The 20,893-nt window shown below is 38.7% G+C and overlaps 4 protein-coding genes across 7 annotated transcripts; 3 read left to right on the top strand and 1 right to left on the bottom strand.

Annotated features, from left to right (window-relative positions):
* Positions 1 to 5,314: 5,314 nt before the first annotated feature.
* LOC116199238 (basic leucine zipper 43-like) lies at positions 5,315 to 6,238 on the top strand. Its single transcript, XM_031529532.1, has one exon. The coding sequence runs from the start codon at positions 5,437 to 5,439 to the stop codon at positions 6,037 to 6,039; it is 603 nt and encodes a 200-aa protein (XP_031385392.1). The 5' UTR covers positions 5,315 to 5,436; the 3' UTR covers positions 6,040 to 6,238.
* A 5,683-nt stretch (positions 6,239 to 11,921) lies between these two features.
* Positions 11,922 to 13,083, bottom strand: LOC116198482 (serotonin N-acetyltransferase 2, chloroplastic). The gene has a single exon (XM_031528638.1). It carries the CDS (start codon positions 12,740 to 12,742, stop codon positions 12,158 to 12,160), a length of 585 nt encoding a protein of 194 aa, XP_031384498.1. The 5' UTR covers positions 12,743 to 13,083; the 3' UTR covers positions 11,922 to 12,157.
* A 1,861-nt stretch (positions 13,084 to 14,944) lies between these two features.
* On the top strand, positions 14,945 to 18,446 carry LOC116198480 (ASC1-like protein). Of its 2 annotated transcripts, none has more exons than XM_031528633.1 (7): positions 14,945 to 15,332; positions 16,259 to 16,488; positions 16,685 to 16,840; positions 16,936 to 17,121; positions 17,301 to 17,485; positions 17,849 to 17,922; positions 18,022 to 18,446. In XM_031528633.1, exons 1-6 carry the CDS (start codon positions 15,189 to 15,191, stop codon positions 17,878 to 17,880), a joined length of 933 nt encoding a protein of 310 aa, XP_031384493.1. In that variant the 5' UTR covers positions 14,945 to 15,188; the 3' UTR covers positions 17,881 to 17,922; positions 18,022 to 18,446. The 2 variants fall into 2 exon arrangements, with proteins under 2 accessions (XP_031384493.1, XP_031384494.1); XM_031528634.1 differs by having other exon boundaries at positions 18,056 to 18,446.
* Positions 18,447 to 18,642: 196 nt separating this feature from the next.
* LOC116198481 lies at positions 18,643 to 20,861 on the top strand. 3 transcript variants are annotated; one of them, XM_031528637.1, is made up of 3 exons: positions 18,643 to 19,068; positions 19,404 to 19,502; positions 19,920 to 20,861. In XM_031528637.1, exon 3 carries the CDS (start codon positions 19,938 to 19,940, stop codon positions 20,748 to 20,750), a length of 813 nt encoding a protein of 270 aa, XP_031384497.1. In that variant the 5' UTR covers positions 18,643 to 19,068; positions 19,404 to 19,502; positions 19,920 to 19,937; the 3' UTR covers positions 20,751 to 20,861. The 3 variants fall into 3 exon arrangements, with proteins under 3 accessions (XP_031384497.1, XP_031384496.1, XP_031384495.1); XM_031528636.1 differs by lacking the exon at positions 19,404 to 19,502 and having other exon boundaries at positions 18,656 to 19,068; positions 19,915 to 20,861; XM_031528635.1 differs by lacking the exon at positions 19,404 to 19,502 and having other exon boundaries at positions 18,672 to 19,068.
* Positions 20,862 to 20,893: the final 32 nt, after the last annotated feature.

Below are 20,893 nucleotides of genomic sequence, written 5' to 3' on the forward strand. Positions count from 1 at the left end.
ATGTTTAATTTTCGAGGACAAATCTTATGAACCCATGACCTCATTGTTCCGAATTAGCGATTTGTGCCACTACACTAAATTTCCTTCCTCACTTATTAAAAAAAAATAAAAAGCCTCCTTCCTCAACATGTAGTATAGATTAGGTTTGATCTCTCGTTCACTTTCTTTCTTTCAAGATTGTTATTGATTACAGATATCATTAGCATAATTAAAAATTGTTTCATCTTGATTTTATTTTCTTGAAATTCAGATGTTGGTTTATACATGCATATACACATACATACACTAGTGGAAAGGTTCATGCGTTATACGTGAAGCATATCTCCAATGTAGGTCAAAGGAAAATGATATAAGAGTACATGTATTTTACTTATATATTACTAATTATAAAGAAATATAAGGACATCATATAATCATAACATAGGTTAACGAATACTTTGATTGTAATTTTCTATTGATAGTGTGGAGAAAATCAAAAGAAAAAGAAGTGCAAGACAAATAATGAGCACAATCATTTTTTTGAATATTTTCAACATATGAAAGTTAAGAACTAATGAAAGATCATTGAAATTGAATAAATTCATCCGATTATCGGAGGCAACACAAGTATGTTTACTGTGCAACATATCAAACAATGAAAGCAGAGAAAAGAAACTAGAGTTTTATCCAAATATGAAAAATTTTCAAAACACGTGTCGCTAAAACAAGACAAATTACTTCAGAATTCTAATTTCAAAATTTTTTAGAGAAAAAGTTAGAATATTAAATCCTTAAATTTAAGCATGACCTTTTTTTGTTTAACTTAAAGATTACCAACTATGCAAGCAATGTAGCACCTAACTATCTTATGTTTAAAAAAAAATAATTAAAAAATTTTCCATGCGAAGAAAATAAGGCATTTTCACAACAAAAAAGAAGAAGGTAAAATTCTACTAGTCAACAAGTACAGTTGGAGACTAGATATTAAAACTACATATGTAAAATTAATTTGTTGTGATGGATTGAGCATAAGAATAAATCCATTTAATCGGATGGAATGGGCATTTCAATACAAATATTTTAGGGATTTTAGAACAAACTCATGTACGTAACTATTTTTAACAGAATACTATTCTATTATTTTTTTAGTATTTGTATGTCATTTTGGACAGGTTTCAAATGTTTTCCGTCATATCAACTAAAATAATCAGTAATAATTATACAGTTAATTTTATTGTAATTATAAAAATAATTTTAATTTTAATATATATATATATGCTTAACATAAATCAAATTAATCGTACATACAATATGATAATACTAATGACATATATATGAATAAAGGGAAGTTACTAATACATTATTAAAATATGTAAATAGTTTTTCTTCTGAATTAAAATTAATAATAACAAAAGTAATTATAAAAAGAATAGAAAAATTAAAAGTAATTTTTTTTCAATTTGAGATTAATCATAGAATAAGAATTCCAATATTTAACAAAAATTAAGAAAAAAAATAAGGCAAATATTTTTAACTAACTGTAGCAATCTGGCAGTAGTACCTAGGTGATAAGGCCTTTGGTCAGATTCGAGGCCCATGATAAAACATTTACTCCGGTCCGCGCTAGTGTGACGTTGCAGGTAGGGGTGGGCATGGGACGGACGGTTCGATTATCAACGCTAACTGTAATCAGTTTAAATTTTTGGGAATGAGATTTTCCTAATCGAAACTGATCCCAAAATCATATTACAATCATAAAATCATCCCGAAAATAAACTGTTTTTCAGTTCGAATAGCCGAACCGTCCCGAATTACTAATGAGACTCCTTAGTGCTCGACGAGTTTCCTCTTCTTCTTTTTTTTTTTTGGCTGGATCTACGAGTTTCTTCATGCTCGGTAAGCGGAGAAGAAGACAGGCAGATTATGTTGAAGGGAGTCAAAGCACGAAGAAGAAGAAGGACTAGGGCTTTTTAATTTTGATTCTAAATTTCTTTCCATTTTTTTCATTTAAAGAAAGGGAAGTGCTGGAGACTAGAGTTACTGCCTTACTGGAGTGCACACTTTTGGCCGCACACTATATACACGCAACAAATTATAAATTATATATATTCGGGACGGGATGATTAACCATAATTTTTTGAGTTTGAAAACCGTAATCGTCCCGAATCCGAATTAGTTGAGAATTTAGGAACTGAATTTTTCCCGAAACTGAAATTTTGTTTTTTTTCTGTACAAAACGGGACGGTTCGGTTTTCTTTTTTCTTTTTTTTTTTTTGCACACCCTTAGTTGCAGGTTGGCGTTGGGTGACTGGGATTACAAAAAATAGAAATGAAGAAAAAAAAGAAGAGAAGAAAACTGAGAGCTGAAAAAGACGAAAAGAAGAGAAGAAGAAATCAAAGTAAAAGAAAATTCATAATCTGTCAAAGGATCTATCTTTTTCTAGTAAAGGTTTATCTTTCAATTAAATGTCGAAAAACCATGGAAAGAGTCAAAAGACAAATATTTGATGGGAGTGTGCTTTCTTCCTTTCTTGCCTTTCATTTTCCTCTTAGTATGAGTAAGAGAAACGAAACTTCGCTCTTTTGAAACCCCTCAACTTTTTATCCTATAATTCATATTCAAAAATTCCATTGGAATTTTCGAAGGTAATTACGGATGGAATATCCATCGATAATTTATTAGAAAATTTTGTTCAGTAGAATGATTTTTTTAAAAATTTTTGGTATAAATATAAAAAGTCCAGAGGAAATGTTCTTCTTAATACAAACAGAAATACAATCACTATTTCGTCTAAAAATCATGTTGCTGATTTCTTAAGGAATTTAGATAGCATGATGATTGTCGATACTTGATTGAAAACTTTTCATGATTATTCCTATATTTGTTGTAGCAACAATACTCCCATATATAAATCCAAGAACAAACTCATTTTACTGGCCAACAGGAAAGAGAGAACATGAATTAGTTATGTAATTACGTGAGCATTGATGATTGGGATGATGACTAATTTTGGCTCAAGCATGACCTTCAATCTGAGGAAGAAAACAAGTAGAGCGGAAGGTTAGAGTAAATCCGGGAAGAAGATCTTGCATGAAAGAAATCATTGGTTAAAAATATAGAAAGATACATGGAGTGATTGGAGCGAAGAGAAATGAGAGAATATGTGAATCAGGATAGGGAAGGAGAGGGGAACTGATTGTCGATAAAAGAGATACTTGATATTCACTAGGTTTAAAGCAGCGAACGATTTTGGTAAAGAATAGGACGTGTAATTTGTGAAGTGAAAGGGCGTAAAGATGCCACGAAAAGGCTATGAGAAATAACCGAACCGTTGTTTGTTTTTCTAGTGAAAATGGTCAAAAGAATACGAAGTTTTGATAGTGAAAATGTATGAAAGGGTACCAAAAAAAGGAAAGATTATTAGAAAGAAGAAAGGTACTTGGATTTTTCTCGTGAAATTGGTTAAAAAGATAGAGAGTTTTATAAACGAAAAGGTGTCAAAGGGTGATATGAAGTTCAAAAGTTATGGCAAAGATAGAAATGTAGTTGATTTTTCTAGAGAAAAATAAAAAGAGCCAAAGGATGCCATGATTTGGAAGGTGTGATAATTAATGGTAATTGTATTGTTTAAGTAAAGGATAAAAAAAATAATTTTACTAATTTTGAAAGGGTGAAAATGAAAAAGAAGCCGGAGAAACGTACCAGAGTGATCATACTTTTATATATAGTAAGATATATATATATATATATATATATATATGTGTGTTATCACTTACCAGTCTCAATAAACGATTTGATTAACTAGATGAGTGCATCTTTTTTATTAACAGAAATGAAAGAAACAAAGAGTAATCAAATTATCTAAATAAAAAATGCGGCTTTAAATTAAGCATTTGAAATAAATTTATAATATATTCACCCAAAAAAATATATTTATAATAAAAAGACAAACATTAAAATATATGTTCTTGTTGTGGGTCCTGAAATGGTGTTTGACAGTGCAAAATGAGTCATCGGAATATTATTAATGCCGAACTAATTAAAATAACATTAATTAGAGATTGTTTTTTTCTTATCCAGAGTCAGTTGCAACCTATGGAGTTCCCTTTTAAAGTATCTTTCATTGTGTCATCAAGTCATTATCTCAGTTGGCTATAACCAAATAAATTTTTCATGTTTCTCGAGCTGACTGGCTGAGCGTCCATACGAACTATAAAATATTGATTTTCTTTAAATTCAAAAATATATATTTTAGAGAAGTACTATATATATTATCTAAAAATGTACTTTCGTTTTGGTATAGCTAGGAGGAACAAAGTATAGGTCAAAGATAATTTCTTTTTTATTGTTTTAAACATTGAACTTTCTTTACAATCGACAAAAAAAAAAGTATGAGTCAAAGAAAATTCTGACATTCATTCACAAAATCACCTCAATGTTTGTTTCCTTAACTTCAAAAAATACCTTAGCATGTTTTCTCGGGGATAATATTTTGGCATAATTAGAATTCTCTACATCTTATATACATCTATATTCGGATATGGCTAGGCCCGCTGCCCAAATTTCAGCTGATTGGTCTCACCTTTATCGAACCCCTGCACGACCAAACTATGACAATATTAATTATCGGGCTCAAGATGATAGATGTACATATATATGTAAGAGACGATCAAAGGCATAGTTGGTTGATATAATACATATTATCGATGTGCACACGCACACACACAGATAGATATATATATATATATATATATATATATATATCAATTAAACGTGAGGCAGTTGAACTATATATAGATGCGTCCAGGGGAGCCGTAACTTTTACCTAAATGGCTTCATCCTTTCCCGAAGCAGAGAAAGTTCCATCATTACTTATCCACCATATCATATGCAATATATATATATATATATGCATATTTACGTGTATGTATATATGTGTATGTATAAGTGGGCAGTAGACACCCGCATGAAGATAATATGTGGATGACGATGGCTTAAATATTCTAAAAAACTTTTCTAATTTTAATCAGCTGAACTCAGCCACTCACACACAGTTTTCTAAATTGTTTTTTCTTGAAAGTCTAGATGATCTATCATTGACTCCGATAATTCAGCATCTCTTTTCCTTAAATAGATTTTCAAATTTGAGTTTTTTGAAAGAAAAAATTCACTACTACAAGAGTTTTACTTTTTTATGGGCGAACTAGTTCGAACCTGAATTAATTAAATTTCCAAATATTGGATAGTGGCCAAAACGAAAGTAAACGTAAAAAGTCAATATGGTCCACTCTCCCTCTCTTCATTCATCAATTGATCTTTCAACCCCTCCTATAAAATCCCTCCACTCCTTCTTCCTTCTCCCCCAACCTCTCTCTCTCTACGTACATTTGAGATCATACAGACACCAAGAAGACAAAAAATTCTGCATCTTATTAGGGCACAAACATTTGACAAAGATGTTCTCAGAAGACATCTCAGGAGTCTTCCTCCAATATCTGCCGTCGCCCGATCACAAACCATTCCTCGAGCCAACCCTAGCCGACAGTGGTAGTACTTTTGAAACTACAGTCATCGGGGCCAACTCACAGTTCGGGACCTTTAATATCCTTCAGTATCTGAGCCCTCCTCCGGCGGCAGCAGCCCCAACATCGTGCCTGAGCAGCAACTCCAGTGCGACGTCCGATGAAGCGGAGGAGCAGCAGCTGCGGGCGATCGACGAGAGGAAGAGGCGGAGGATGATATCGAACAGGGAGTCCGCCCGGAGGTCGAGGATGCGGAAGCAGAGGCACCTCGACGAGCTGTGGTCTCACGTGGTCCGGCTCCGGACAGAGAAGCACAGCCTCGAGGATAGGTTGACCCAGTTCACGGAGTCCCACGACCGGGTCCTCCAGGAGAACGCCCGACTCAAGGAGGAGGTCTCCGGTCTCAAGAAGATGTTAAGGGACACGATGATCAGCAGTCCTCCTGATAATACCTACGTCGTCCCAATTAGTGCTCTAGGAGATTCCGAGGGCGATGCTGCCCTCAACAATATGATAAGCAACTACCAATACGAATAATCCGATTTTTCGACCGAAATCTACACAGATACTCTCTCACCGAGTTGAGAGGTGTATGTATAAGCTTAAGATTATCGAGTGTACTGGTTTTGAGCTTAACTATATATCGTCATTTAACATATATAGATTGACTATTGGAGACGACTGATCGTTAATTCATATAACACATAGAATGGCCGGCCTAACGTATCTTTCTTCCTTTTATGATCAAACGAGCTTCTTCGTGTTTTTTCTTTTTTTTGGAATGCATTATAGTATATATTGTTACAATTATTTAATAGGGTCTATTAAGAGATCAGTCTTTTGAGTGTGTTCAAAGGCCAGACAAACCCTATAAATGTCACAGACAGTGGTCCAAGAAATGAAAACCTTGCTTTTATGGACCTTGTCGCCGCATATAATAATATATATGTAGATAAATCTAGATAATGAAAAGGAATCAAAATTAAGAAATGATTGATCCAATTGGCCATGATCGTGGTGCACCAGACAAAATTGCCCTAATCATGATGAACAGGATAGCCAACAAATGGAGTATGCGTTATTTATTTATTTATATGAAATCATGACATCTTTTCTACCTATTGACTGAAACTGATTATTATAATTTGTTCGAATCATGGAGTAGTCGTGAGGCGCTAACTTTTAGCGAATTTTTCATCCTTACTCTAAGGGAAATATAATCCATCTACGAGAGCACTGTTTCTTCAAATGCATCGCAATTCCTAGTTAATAGAGCATGCATGTCTCATTTAACCCTTAGCTAGTATACCAGAGTATTAATTAGTTGAATCATGTTTCAACCAATTAGGAAAATCAATGAGGGGAGTAGGAAAGATATATATATAAAGGAAGAATATCTTAGGATCATGATTTAATTGCCAATTGGAGTCATCAACTAAGGGGAAAAGACAAGTGATGTCATCTTTCAATCCATTAGACATTATTAGTTGCAAAAGATGTGGCCCTCAAAATTATTGCATCACCAAACTTATAATTCGATATGGATGTAATATATACATATATATATATATATGAATGAAACATTAATAGAGTCACCGCGCATTCAGTGCTGTTCTTATTAAGCGAGCCATCAAACTTAGTAAATTATTGGTACGAAAACGAAATAAACAGGGTAATTCAATTCGCAATGATGTTATTTGGTTCATCGATATATAATAGGTCGGATCGAGTACGGATTTTATGTGTGGAAACAGGAGTACCACATTTAAGCTTAAAAGGGGGTCAAAAATGGGCAATTGAGGGGACAAATGGGACAACATGAGGTGGAAGTTCTGGTTGTAGTGGACTTACCCCCTCCCCCCTCTTCCTTCTTCATGAATTGCCAATTTGCTGCCATTAGAAGCTGAAACCTTTGGAATAGTGTAGTCCACTTATTAATTCTCCTATGGAAGTCCTGTTCTCAGCTTTTCATGACAAAATCAAAAGGCCCCTCCTTCAGGTGTTTCGTGCTTTTTGAACTCCCTTTTCATCACTCATGGCCATGATCATAATATTTGCATCGGCACAAAAGATATCGTTAGTGACAATTAACCAGAAGCTGAGGTTGAATGCTAATCGCCAGTTTGTATTCATGATTAGTGACTAACCATGTCGCTTTTCCATAACAAGCACTGTTGGGCAAAAGATAGGAGGTCCGGTGCTAGAGTTACTGTTTGTTCTCGAATATGAATCAAAGACGTCTGCTGTGGAAGATGCTGAATTCGAAAAATTCAGACCGAGAAGAATGAAGAAATAGCATAGGGATATACGTGATAAAACCCTCAAAGCGAGGGAAATATTCACGGACAAAACAGGAAGATTTCACTAAATCAATAAACCAGAAATTACACACCCGAGGTCACACTCGTGTTTTCCAGCCCCATTATAAGATCCAACCAAAAATAACGCCACAATTATCTCAATTCTCACCACTCTCTTACTCTATAAACCCCATAAACTCTAATAAAATAAACCTGAGAATTTTCAAGAAGATTGTCCGTGATTCTCACATAACGTGTTGTCTTGATACAAGACCATTTCCCCTTTAAATAGATACAATATCCTCCCGAAATCTCAAAGATATCCTAATATAATCCTAGAATATTTGCCCCTTTGAAATATTATATAGATATTTTAAAATTATCTCTAGTATCCCAAGAGATAATTTCCCTATTTAAATATCTAAGAAATACAATGAAATTCCTACAAAATAAGAAATATAATCTCAGGAGAATCTGAGATTGCTCATTCATTTTTCTCCGATCTCGTTACTGATCTTCAAGTCTTCGGATTATCTGTTAAATACAAGACACACTCAACAAATCTCATATTAAATTTTCTTATCAGTTGAACATCTTGTATCTAGGGTTGGCAATATTTCACACGACACGATAACACGACACGGAGTTAAACGGATTTGGGTTGGACATTTTTGATAATCGGTCTAAACGGATCCAACCCGTTTAAAAACGGTTAATAAGCGTGTCTTACCTGGTTGAATTCGTGTAACCTGATTATACACGATTAAACATGTTTATTTAGACATATTTAATCGTGTTACTATAATCATATAACCCGTTTATGTATTTGGATTTACCAAAATATCGTTATGTAATCCTAACTTTCTAAATTCCTAATCTAATTTCCTTTCATTTCCTTTCTTTCACCCAATCCAACACAGCACAACCGCACTTCCACTTCTACGTCTCTACTACCCTCCCTCAGATCTCATCTATGATTTGATTTCTTTCTTCTCATTCATCAATGGCGAAGTTCTGCTTCTTCGCTTTCATTGCTCTCCTTTCCGTACACCTCACATTGTTCGTAAATCCGTCTCAGATCTCGCCCTCCCCTGCTCCCAAGCTCGCCGCCGACTCCACTCCCACCATCTCCTCTTCGAAGCCCACCGCTTCGCTAGCTCCCACTCCAGCCAATGCGTCTCATGGCTCGATCTCATCCTCACCGTCGCTGCTTCCCTCTGATGCGGCTCCTGCCTCTTCCCCGTCCACATCCCCCTCCCCTCCATCTCAATCTTCGTATTAACGTGTTCGGGTAAACGAATTAATCGGATAAACATGTTGTGTTAATATATCAGGGTAACTGAGTTGATCAGATAAACAAGTTGTATTAACGTGTCCGGATAACATTTATAATCGTGTCGTGTATACGTGTACCTATTATGACACGTTTCGATAAACGGGTTTAAACGTGTCTAAACGGGTTGACACGGATATAAACATATTATGTATGGATTTCCAAAACCTAACTCGTTTAATAATCGTGTCATGTGCGGGTTATGATTTCGATAGCACGAACTTGTTTAGACACGACACGATACAAATTGCCACTCCTATTTGTATCCCTTTATTTTTCCCTTTCGTTTTCTTCTAAGGGATCTTTCTTGTAATCAAAATAATTAACAGTCCAGTCGGCATGATACGTGTCATTCCTAGAATATACAGTCCGAGGTGTTGGTGATAGTGTGTTGGGCCTCTTGGTTGTTGGTTCCATCATTGAGGCCCAGCCCAGGCCCATGATTGTAAAAATGGAAGAATCAAGAATGATCACGGTGGTCAAAATTCAGCAAAATAATTATCAGATGGATTGAGGCAAAAAAAAAAAAAAACACACCCACACACACAATGAAGAGTACATCTTCCATGGTCGGCTGGTCTGTGTCAGAAATCTTCTTGCATTTCCCAAGACAATTTTATTGCTTTCGGTGATTGAGAATTACTTCTTCGATTCTTTTGTTCCTTTTCGGTTATTTTAAGATTTACCCTCCAAATCCGATGTATGTATATACGGGGGAGGTTCAACTTCACCGCTCCCGTAACGCAAGAGGAACAAGCTGCGTAAAAAATGGTGTTGTCGATAATGGGTGTGAGCCTGCAGAGCTTAGTCGATCTGGTGGTGGCGGGCATCTCCCTGATGATCGGCTTGGGGTTCTTCGTGTGTGTTGCGGCGGTTCTTTGCTCTGCTGCTTTCTTGTACAACGCCAAGCAGGCTTCTTGATGCACGCTTGAATGAGTCAAGGTAAGATGGAACAGGTAATCTCCTCAATTTCTGCTTAGTTCTGCTGAATCCATGGGAATTGGCTCTGTTTCTCGATGATTTGGAACAAGGGTCTCGGCCGAAATGTCGGATTTTCAGTAGCTTGTGGGTTGTCGGCAGTACTCTGAGCTTGTATTCTGGCCGGGCATTTCATGGATTCTTCGGGCATGTTGATGAATTTTGAGATTAAGTTATGTAGCAGCAGGAAGAGGAATTTACTATCACGGATTAGATGGACTACTGGGGAGCAAATGTTTCCATCATTGGAGAACTAATGATGAACAATGTCATCCTCAAATCATAGTTTGGAACCACCTTAGTTATGCCGTAGGTCTAAGTCAGCAACTTGCGATGGCGGTCCGCCCAAGTTGACGCCCTTACTGATAGTACAAGGAACAGTTTCTGTTCTTACAATGTTTTATGAGCAATCCAAGGTTGCCCGTTCAGCAGTTTGGTTCTGACATGCCAACTTGCTGCTCTACCGGCCAACACTTTATTCTTCTTTCTCAATCGCCCTTTCAGAGCAAGAAACATGGATAGTAAGGAAATTGCTTTGTGGGGTCACTAGTATGCCACCAACCCCGTTGGGAATAATTGACAGGTCACTATGGCTCTAGTTTCTGGGACTTCAAAATGCCTTAAAGCTGTTGCTCTATAGAGATATAGATCTTTACAAGCTGAAGACCTTCAATGAATCAAATAGCTGTTGCTGACAATTGCTGAACATGCCAAATGTGTGGAAAGACGATAATGCTGGGTTGCCATGTTTTGTGCTTATATTTCATCGAAAGGGCAAAAGATAGAAACACTTGTGGCTTGGGCAAATGAGTGTCCATCATCAAAAAAGTTTTCAATGATTTATGCTAATGTTTTGTCGGAAGGTAAAAGGTAACCCTTGTGACTTGGCTTTAATTGCATAATCTCATTCTGTTGGCAGTCTTGTTGCCTTGTTTCATTCTGTCTACTGGATGGCTTTCTTTGCATACCGCCTGAGGGTGTGATTGAAGTTTAGGTTCCTTATGGATTTTCCTGAATGCTTCTGAATGTTTTGCGGAAACTGTATTGACAATGATAGATGCTCCTGAGGATATTGCTCGCTAAGTTCTCTTTCTGTAGACAAATGACTGATCTGATAAGCTGGGAGGAAATGGAAGAAAATTCGTTCCCAAGATATCATAATTTATATGTTGAATTCCATTTCAATGTGATTACCTTGTACAAAGAGGATGCGAGACTTACCCAGATCAGCTGACAAGTCTTCGTGTATTAATGGAAATCCAATAAAACGGAGTCGGCATATAATTTGGTTGAACTTTGTATGCACATTCCATTATAGTCTACCACACTGGATGGGGCCTGACAGACTGTGTAACGGTCTTGGTTGAGCATGACCCCTTCCTCTGTGTGAAGGTTTTAGATTGACTTAATCATCAAGTATGATATAGAGGCTAAACCTTAAACTTTTTCCCCTGAAAATTTTGATTGAGGATCATTTTAGATTGTGCAAGCGTTGTCATGCCAACTTGAAGAATTGATATGAGGCTTGAGAAATTTATTTGGATTATGGTAATGATTTCTCCAATCCTTTGCATAAATTCCAGCCTTTACAGTTGAGAGTACTATAACCAATGCATGAACTATTGCCTTTGGCATATCTTCCTATCTGTTGAGTTTGCTAACAATTCTAATCTTTCATACATTACAGAAGCAATTTCTGCTGGTGTTGAAGGCCAATTCGGCAGCAGACAGAACCTTATATCCCAAAGAGTTGGGCATTTAGAGGATTTCGAGAACGAAAGCTGCAATGCAAGTTACAGACCATCTTGTAGTGTTCAAGAATCAACATGTAAGTTTGAAGGTTGAATCGGGAAATTTCCACTGTGTTCATCATAACATTTTGAGTAGACTTTAGCTCATAATGCGATCTCTTTTACATAATCCTGTAACCCCTTGGTAGTTGTCGATGCTTGAGCCTACTAATTCTCGAACTATCTTTCGCTAGATGATGAAAGAATTACAAGAAAAATCACCAATAAATTGGCACCTGAAATAATCAGGATAACTATTTTTTCTTCTGTTTTCTCGAGTAAACCATTCCCCGAATTCCATCAGGATCTGCAACAAAGCCCAGAGGCCTGTAGAAGCCCAAAACCCGAGGCTCCGAGTACAGGGCAACATTGGTAATTCCTCTCTCTACCAGGTCATCGATCAGCCTCTCCATCACGGCCTTCCCGAGCCCGATACCCTGAAACGAGGGGTCCACCACCACATCCCATATGATGGCATTGAACACACCGTCCCCCGTGGCCCGGGCAAAGGCCACGGGCTTCTGGGTCTTCTCGTACTGGATCCAGATCAATGAGTCCGTGTTCTCGAGGGCGATCCTGATCTTATCCGGGTCCCGCTTGGGGAACCCAACCGCCACGAAGATGGTGTTGAGCTGGTCGAGGTTGAGGCCACAGACAGTCCTGTGGAGGATGAAGCCCCGGGACTCAAGGCCAGCATCAGAGATCGAGAAGCTGGTGGCGGCTGCAGGGGCAGCGGATGCAGAGACGGCGAGGCTACGGGGGTGGAGGGCGGCAGTCGGTCCGAGGCGGAGGGTGGCGGCGGAGAAGGGGGTCCTGGAGATTGTGGCTCTGAAGAGCATCGTTTGGGAGGCGGTGATGGAGGAGGAAGAGAGGATGACACTGGTGATGGTATGAGCTCATGGAAGAATTTCGGTGTTCTGACTTCTTTGAGGGATGGGACAGGACAGCTTGTGGCTGTTATTGACAGATGTGGGATACGGTTTGTTCGATTCTGAGGAGCAGAGTGCGAGTGTGTGTGTGTCTCTTCCTCTTTGGCAGGAGACGTGGTCCGTAAATTCATCATACCTTCCTTTTCAAAAATATACATACATATATATATATATATATCATATCTTCCAAAAAAAAAAAATCTTACTATAGAAAATAGAATCACCCTTTTCGTATAATTGAAATCAAGAGGAGATTACGGCTTATATTCGTTCCATGACTTGTCGCCGAATTTCGTTCCAATGTTCACAAAAGGTCAATTCAATGGCCATAGGTGATTACAGGTCCAGTCCTCGAGGGGACGGTGAAGCTTCGCAGATGGGCGTCCAGATGCTACGCCAATGGCGTATGTGATGCGTTAGCTCGAATTAGGCAGTATTTCCTCATTTAGAGCTAAACCGCCTTCTTTATCAGTTAGTAACATACGTTGAGGAGATGGCCACCTGCTTTAGAAGCCTATTGGTTAGGGCATCGTCCATTTTATGTGATGAGAAACTTCATCACGAAAGTCACATCATTGTGATGGATGTACCGTTGCATTTGCTTCGAGAGGAGGATAATGGCTTGCGTTGCTTGTCACGCATTCGTAATGTTGGACGGTTTCAAAAATATCAGAGGTCAGTGGTTTCGTGTGCTCTTCTTCATTACATAATGATCTTAGAGAAAAATAAATAATAATAATAATAATAATAATAATGCTTTGATATATTTGTATAGGTAGAAAATAAAAGAGCGGAATGCAGATTGCACTTTATTATTAGTTCAATGGCGAAGTGCCTCTGGTCCTTTAAAATTTTGCATTACACCAACCGACTTATCTATAATGAAACAAAGTGTATCCTCTTTTTCGGCCAAAATTTAATTTATTAATTTCATGTTTTAGAAAATAATTGAAAAAAGAGAGAGAGAATAACCTTCTAGAACGTGAGAGATAGAGAGAGTAGGGGAGGGAGAGAGGGAGGCGGTGATGGCTGGTCGGCGGGCTCTCACAGCTCCAAGCAAGGTCGCCCCTTTCCCTTCTCACTTCGCCCTCCCATTCTTAGCATCATCATCGCCGTCGTCACCACTCACGAGTTCTCTTTCACTCTGCATATCTATCTACTCTACAGTTATTTCCTTTTGCAGATTTTGGACTCAATCTTTTGTTCTTCTAACTATGAAGAGCCTGGATTCCTCATATCCATTGTTTTTGTGATTCGAGTAATGGATTTTGCTCACGCTATGCGCGGAATGACTTCTTATTATTTTCATTTAGTTGTTACACGGTTGGTTGTTTGCCAATTCTGACGGAGAGAGGGAAGGACGATAGTATCTAGAGAATTTGATCTAACATTTGGTGAGAGAAAAGGCAATGGTGACTAGTCGACAGGCCACCACTGCCCCAAACAAGGTCGTCGGTGACCTGAGAGGCTTTAGCTACCTGCCTTGAGTGGTGGTGGCCGGCCGCTGGCCACCATTACCCCTTCTCCCCCTCTATATTTAGGTTTCCTTTTTTGACAAAACCCACAAAATGGTCCCTCAAAGATATAAATTTTGAAAAGTCATCACTGAAAGATTTTGGTTATACAAATTGGTATCGATGTTTGAAACGTTTTGACAAATTAGTCCGTGTATCTTTAAATCTCGTCCCTGACATAAAACGCTGATGTGGTCGGTTAAGCGATGAATTGGCTCGTTAAATGCCATGTCAGTCATGAAAAGTATCTCAAATGACGTCGTTTTTGTTCAAATTTTTTTAATAATAGAGGGAACAAATCAGGGCCTACCTCTCATTCTGACGACAACTAGAAGAGAGAGACAGGGAGGGAGCAGATCGGGGCTCCCTCCTGGCGACCTCCCTTGATCTCTCTTCTCAAACTATAAGAGAAAGAAGATGGCCTACATAGAAATCAAAGCCAACAGCAATGGGGTAGGAAAGATCCCAATGATATTACGTAAAATAAGATGGCCTAAACCATTAGGAATCGAGCTCGGGCTCTGTGCAAGCCAATCATATTTTATTTTCATGTTCTTTGAGTGGCATACCTGAAATAACAAGTGAGCGGCAAGGGCAAACACGGGATGCCGCGGTTAATAGATCATAGTAAAATCTGTTAAAAGGGAATCGCGGGGACCAGCTCTAATGGATCCCACACCACACCACTCGACTCACACCAACACCTCAAACGAGACGGGAAGACAGAGCTGCAAAGGCGCAGCCTTTGCTTGCTTCCCAGAATCTGCTCTCTTCTCCCACTGGCTGTTTACTTCTGCAGAGCAGGAGGAGGAGAGCCCGCCCTGGTCAGATCAAACCTCGACATGGGCTCCATCGGGAGCTTCTGGTTGAAGGACATTGACTGGGAGCAGGAGTCGTATCCCGCTTATTGCGACTTCGTCGTCCTCCCTCTCTTCGCCCTCTGCTTCCCCTCCGTCCGCTTCTTCCTCGACAGATTCGTCTTCGAGGTACGCCACCCACCCCGCGTTCTGCATTCGAAGTATATTGCTCTCTATCTTGTTGACGGTGTTCTGTTCTTTCTGTTTCTTCGTTTTCGATTCCGCCGTTGGCTGAATCATGAATCTGGGATTGACCCATGTGGGCAATTGGGATTGCAAGTGATGGGTTCCCGTTCGTGTCTGTCATTGGTTGTTGGTTTGCTGTACACCAGAGGTCAATCAGAACTGAAAAGGTGTTTACTTTTTTATCACTGGAAATCTTACTTAATATTCATTTCATTTATGAAAGTACGATGTCATTATCCGTGCATCATTACCAATAATTTCTGATTGCTAACTGGCACCCTTCTTTTACAATCAATATACATTCAATTTTTTTTTTTTTATGTGTCAAGCTTACATGACTCTTCCTTCTCTTCTTACCCATGAGGGATATCATCAAGCATTCAATTTTCACAGGTTATCGCCTGAGATTTTCTAGTACTCGACACCGAATTAATGCTTAATCGGTTGAGCTTTGTGCTTAATCTGATCCAAAGTTCAATTGATCTGAGTTTGACTTTGACATTAAGTTTATCTACAAACCCAAGAAGTCAAAAAGTTCTTATGACAAAGAGGGAGGTTTGTCAAAATTTGTATCTTTAATTACCGAGACCAAGTACTTGCTTTGGTGGGTTTAATCGTTGATGTTTGAGCTCCTGAACTCTTTCCCCTAAGTCCTTCGTCATTGGATGCAGTATTTTTGTGGTCACTTTCATTACATTCACGTCGAAGAGGCTAGAATCGCGAGTTGATTGTATTTGTACTGTACATTAATGTGCCGATGACATTTTTCCTGATAGTTTGCACCTTTTTATTCAGTTTTGATTGTGAATGTGCTCCTATGTTCAAACTTCCTCTAGCCTAGATCTAAATAGCTTACATCCATTCTGCAGCAAGTGGGCAGGTGGTTAATCCTCGGGAAAGGGCCACAACAGGTAGAATCAAACACTGATGACAAAAAGAAGAAGGTCCGAAAATTCAAGGAATCGGCATGGAAATGCATCTATTTTCTATCAGCAGAATTTCTGGCTCTCTGTGTGACTTATGATGAACCTTGGTTCACTAACACGAGATTTTTTTGGGTCGGACCAGGAGACCAGGTTTGGCCTGATCAAAAGATCAAGTAAGGACTTGAAAAATATTTATGCCTATATGCTCCTATTCATTTCTTTTTATAAAAAAAAAAAACAAAGGAGTTTTTTTTTGGTGCATCAATACCTTTTTGCACTATTTTATTAATACTTTATACCTTTTGAAGGTTATTATTCTTCTCTTTTTGGTTATTTCATTGATCGACTCGCTTGTTCATGGAAATTCAGGTTAAAATTGAAGGGACTCTATATGTATGCAGCAGGATTTTACACATACTCCATCTTTGCTTTAATTTTCTGGGAAACAAGGCGATCTGACTTCGGAGTCTCCATGGGGCATCATGTGGCAACTGTAATTCTTATCGTGCTGTCTTACATATTTAGGCACGTCTTTGACACATGCTTGTCTTTGAAGATCAGATCTGCCGAGATAGCTTTCTTTATGTGCCTCCTTTCTAAGGCAAATTTTTCTTGTGCAGGTTTGCTCGAGTTGGTTCTATTGTCTTGGCTCTCCATGATGCTAGTGATGTGTTTCTGGAGATAGGGAAGATGTCCAAATACTGTGGGGCTGAAGGTTTAGCGAGTTTTGCTTTCATTCTCTTTGTTCTGTCTTGGATCATTCTGCGCCTCATTTATTACCCATTCTGGGTCATTTGGAGCACGAGGTATATATATATGTATATTATATATAAAGATTTGTAAAATATACAACCTTTGGAATTTTGAAAAGCCTATTGGTCATAATACTTGCGATGAAGATTATAAAATATAATGTCGCATTTGGTGCAACTGTACCGCCTGAGATTGATTTTAACCCTTTCCTCATCTGTTTATGAAATGGCAGCTACGAGGTTGTTCAGACACTTGACAAGGAAAAGCACCCTGTGGATGGACCAATCTATTATTATGTATTCAATTCTCTTCTGCTGTGCTTGCTCATTCTTCATATTTATTGGTGGGTCTTGATTTTCCGGATGCTTGTGAAGCAAATCCAATCTAGAGGCCAGATCAGTGATGACGTTAGATCCGGTAGGTAGATTCCATGCGTTCTTGAATTTCATCCTTATGTTCACTACCTATCACTTGAATTGTTCTCTAGTGTATGATGCATATCTTCTTTCTTGGTTTGGCTTATGAAACCATATTTTGTGGGTCTATCTTTTCCTTGTTCGGTTTCGTAATAGAAGAGGCGTGCCTAAGTATGAGCATTTATAAAAGGTAGTTATATGATATCAAATTAGAGATTGTATGACCATGTTACTTTGGGACCCTCAAACTCAAAAGATTATATTACTTTTCTTGCTGTACGAAGATCTCTTTTTCCCTTCCCCTTTTAATCATTGCTTGAGATGTTATGTTAAAATTTTTCTTGAACACTTGCTTCTTCTGCAGATTCTGAAGGTGAAGAAGAACACGAAGATTAATGAGGCAAGAAGAAATAGAGCCTCCACATCATTCTTGTGAAGGTGAATTTTGCCATAGCTTAATATATTTTCGGAAATTACCTATTGTCTAAGCTTTAGAAACCGTACAGAGATAGTCTGCTACTTTGTTGATGACTGCAGAGATGAAGCAGTAAAGGTTTTACATCTATGGCAGTGTTCCAACTTGTGGAAAGCTTTTCTGGGTTCGAAGGACTTCAGATGAAGATTGAAGGCGCTCCATTTGCCTCTGATCTGGTGCTGGAAACAGTTCAAATATATAACAGTGCTCATGGTTTGTTTCGTGATCGGAGAATTTGGCATGTCTAATTCTTTCTCATCACTGAACCATTCTAATGGTTTCTGGGTCGATTCATTATGGACAGAGTTCCGAATTTTTACATTTTCGAGCCTGACCCGTTATTTTTTATGTTGCAAACGGGTCTGATTTGACTCTGCTGTTAAAACTTGCTGTTTGACGGGGGAGTCATTTTCATTAGGAAAGCTCCCGGCCCCTTTATTCTTTTCTAACTTTTTCCCATACAAAGAGATGCAGTTGTTATGGATGATGTCGAAATCTACTATCACTTATCAATGGTTCGCCGAAATTGTTATGTTCGTTGGCATCTCGAACGGTTTGGTATGCGATTGTTACTTCACGAGGCCGGCAACATCTTAGTGGGTCGTGGCAAAGAAAGCTCAAGGATTGATGGAACTTATGCTAAACGAAATCATGTAGATCATAGTTCGGAAAGAAAAAGCCTCCCGTCTCTTTCCCGATTATCCCCACCTCAACCGACTGTTAAATTAGTAGGGATGAGATCGGTGTTGATCTGATAGGTCAGAGGATTCAAAATTTCAGGGGATAATTTTTTGATAATTTAGTTGAATTAATATTATAATGGGATAATTTTTTGATAATTTTTAGTCAGAGTAATTTTTCTTCAGCGACACGCCGCACCTTCTCTCCCCTCCTCGCTGTCCCCTGTCGATTTTGAGACGTCAAAAAACCCTAACAAATCCGGAGAAGAAAACTTCCCGCTGAAGCGAACGTAAAGGGCTCGAAAATCATCAGTCTTCTTCAAGCTACTGCCTTCCTTCCCTTTCACAGCTTCACGTAGCGTCCAATTGTACTGTCCCAACAAGGTGCAGATCAGATCCGATCCCTGCAGGGCAGCTCAGAGCATTTCCGTGAGTGAAATTCGTCACCTTACTTCTGAATTACTTAGCTCTGTGACACGAAAATGGACTGATTGTTAAGAATCTATGGAGGTTAGGAGGCTTGTGACGCTCATGTCATGGTTCGTTCTTGATTATGCATTACACCGGGCCCCGACGGATCTTCAATGGATGAACATTGGTGTCTTGTCTGAAACTATTTAGTCCTGAATTTAATTCGTTAGTCGTTTTGGAATCGGGATGCCTTCGTTTTGGACTGGAAGTGATCATTAAACCCTAAGTTAGCTTCTTGAAGACTTACCTTATTTAAGCTGAAATGAAATCCTTCACATTTTATTGAACTGCAGTCTGTGATATAGCTATGGATTCTGAGCCGTTTCAGTATAGACTATGAAGCATCTTGTTTGGAGCCCATTCGCTGGGCTTTTAGAAATTTGAGCTGAATGGTCAGCTTCTCTGAACCCTTTCTTCTACTTCGTCTTTCGTTTGCAAGTTGCCGGCTTGATTAATTGGACATAGGTTCTGAAAATTAGTAATTTCGGCACAACTTGCACATTTGCTCTTTGGTGCAATAGACTGCTGCGTTGTTGTACTCTTGTAGATGCTAGCATGCTAGAGAATTGGCTCTGTTTGTGCCTCAATTCGGTGGTTTTGGGAATTTATTTGTTGCTATTGTACTCGAGAGCAAGCAGTAAGCTCTGGCGATTGATTTTCTAATCATGATTAATTGGGTTTGCTCATGTCTCCATTGGACTACTTTCCGATTGTTCTACAGATTATAAATCCGATCATTGTTCTCTTTATAGATGGACTCTGTGATATTGGTTATTTATTCTTCTTATGATACTCCTCTGGTAGTGCAGCTTTGATAGACGGCAGTGATGGAAGATGTCCTTACTGAGATTCCACCACCATCAAGGTTCTTCCAGGAAGATCTCAATAATTTCGTTCCTCGCGCTCCACCTCTTCCTTCTCCTTTTCTCATATTCTCCAAACCTAAACCCAGTGGGCCCCTCCGAGACTCTCTCCTCATTATCGCCCTCTCCTCCCCATCCCTTTACATCTTCCACCACGTACGCTCGAAAAACCTCATTGGAAGTCTCATAATCCCTGAGACCCGTTTTGCTGGAATCTCTGCCGAACCTTCTCTTGGTGATAAATCATGCAACATCTACTCCTTAAAGAATACTGCTAGCTCAGTTATACTCGTATCTGTTCAGAGTTCCGTGGCTCCAGAGAGATGTCATGCTATAGCAAAGATGCTTATCGGTGAGCAGATTGTTCCTGACAGAGTACTTATCCTGGCCTCCGTTCAGAGCCAGAATTTCCGTGGCAGGCTTTCAGCTGATGAGTCATTTGCTCTCAAGCTGGAGACATCTAAGGAAAGAAAAGATTCAGTCCGTGGCTCGGGAAGTTCATCCCTGTTGAAGGGTTTGGAGTACTTTCCATCTGGAAGTATGGTAGACGGCCTAGCTGCTGCTCTGTTGGCCCGTTGTGAAATGAGGAACATCAAAGGGGCGCTCTGTGTTTCTTGGCCCGAATTCGATTCCTCTCTAGTGTCCCTGCTCAAATCTATTCTGCAGAAGAATGTGTTGCCCGGCGTTGACTTTGGTCTATGCAATGGTGGGAGAGATGATCTAAGATCTTTTGGTTTTAAGGATCATTCTTCGCTTGATTCTGATTTGTATGCTTGACGATTGATGAAGTTGAAACGCCGAACTTTAGCGAACGAAGTTTTGTAATTGAATTGGGTTCTCTAAACACATTTCTTGAGTTTTATTATATGTTCCTTATCTTGTGGCGAATCTTGTATTCTGTATTTCTTCTAAAGGTCTGG

This window comes from Punica granatum, chromosome 3, assembly GCF_007655135.1.
Source record: "Punica granatum isolate Tunisia-2019 chromosome 3, ASM765513v2, whole genome shotgun sequence".
Classification (NCBI taxonomy): Eukaryota; Viridiplantae; Streptophyta; class Magnoliopsida; order Myrtales; family Lythraceae; genus Punica; species Punica granatum.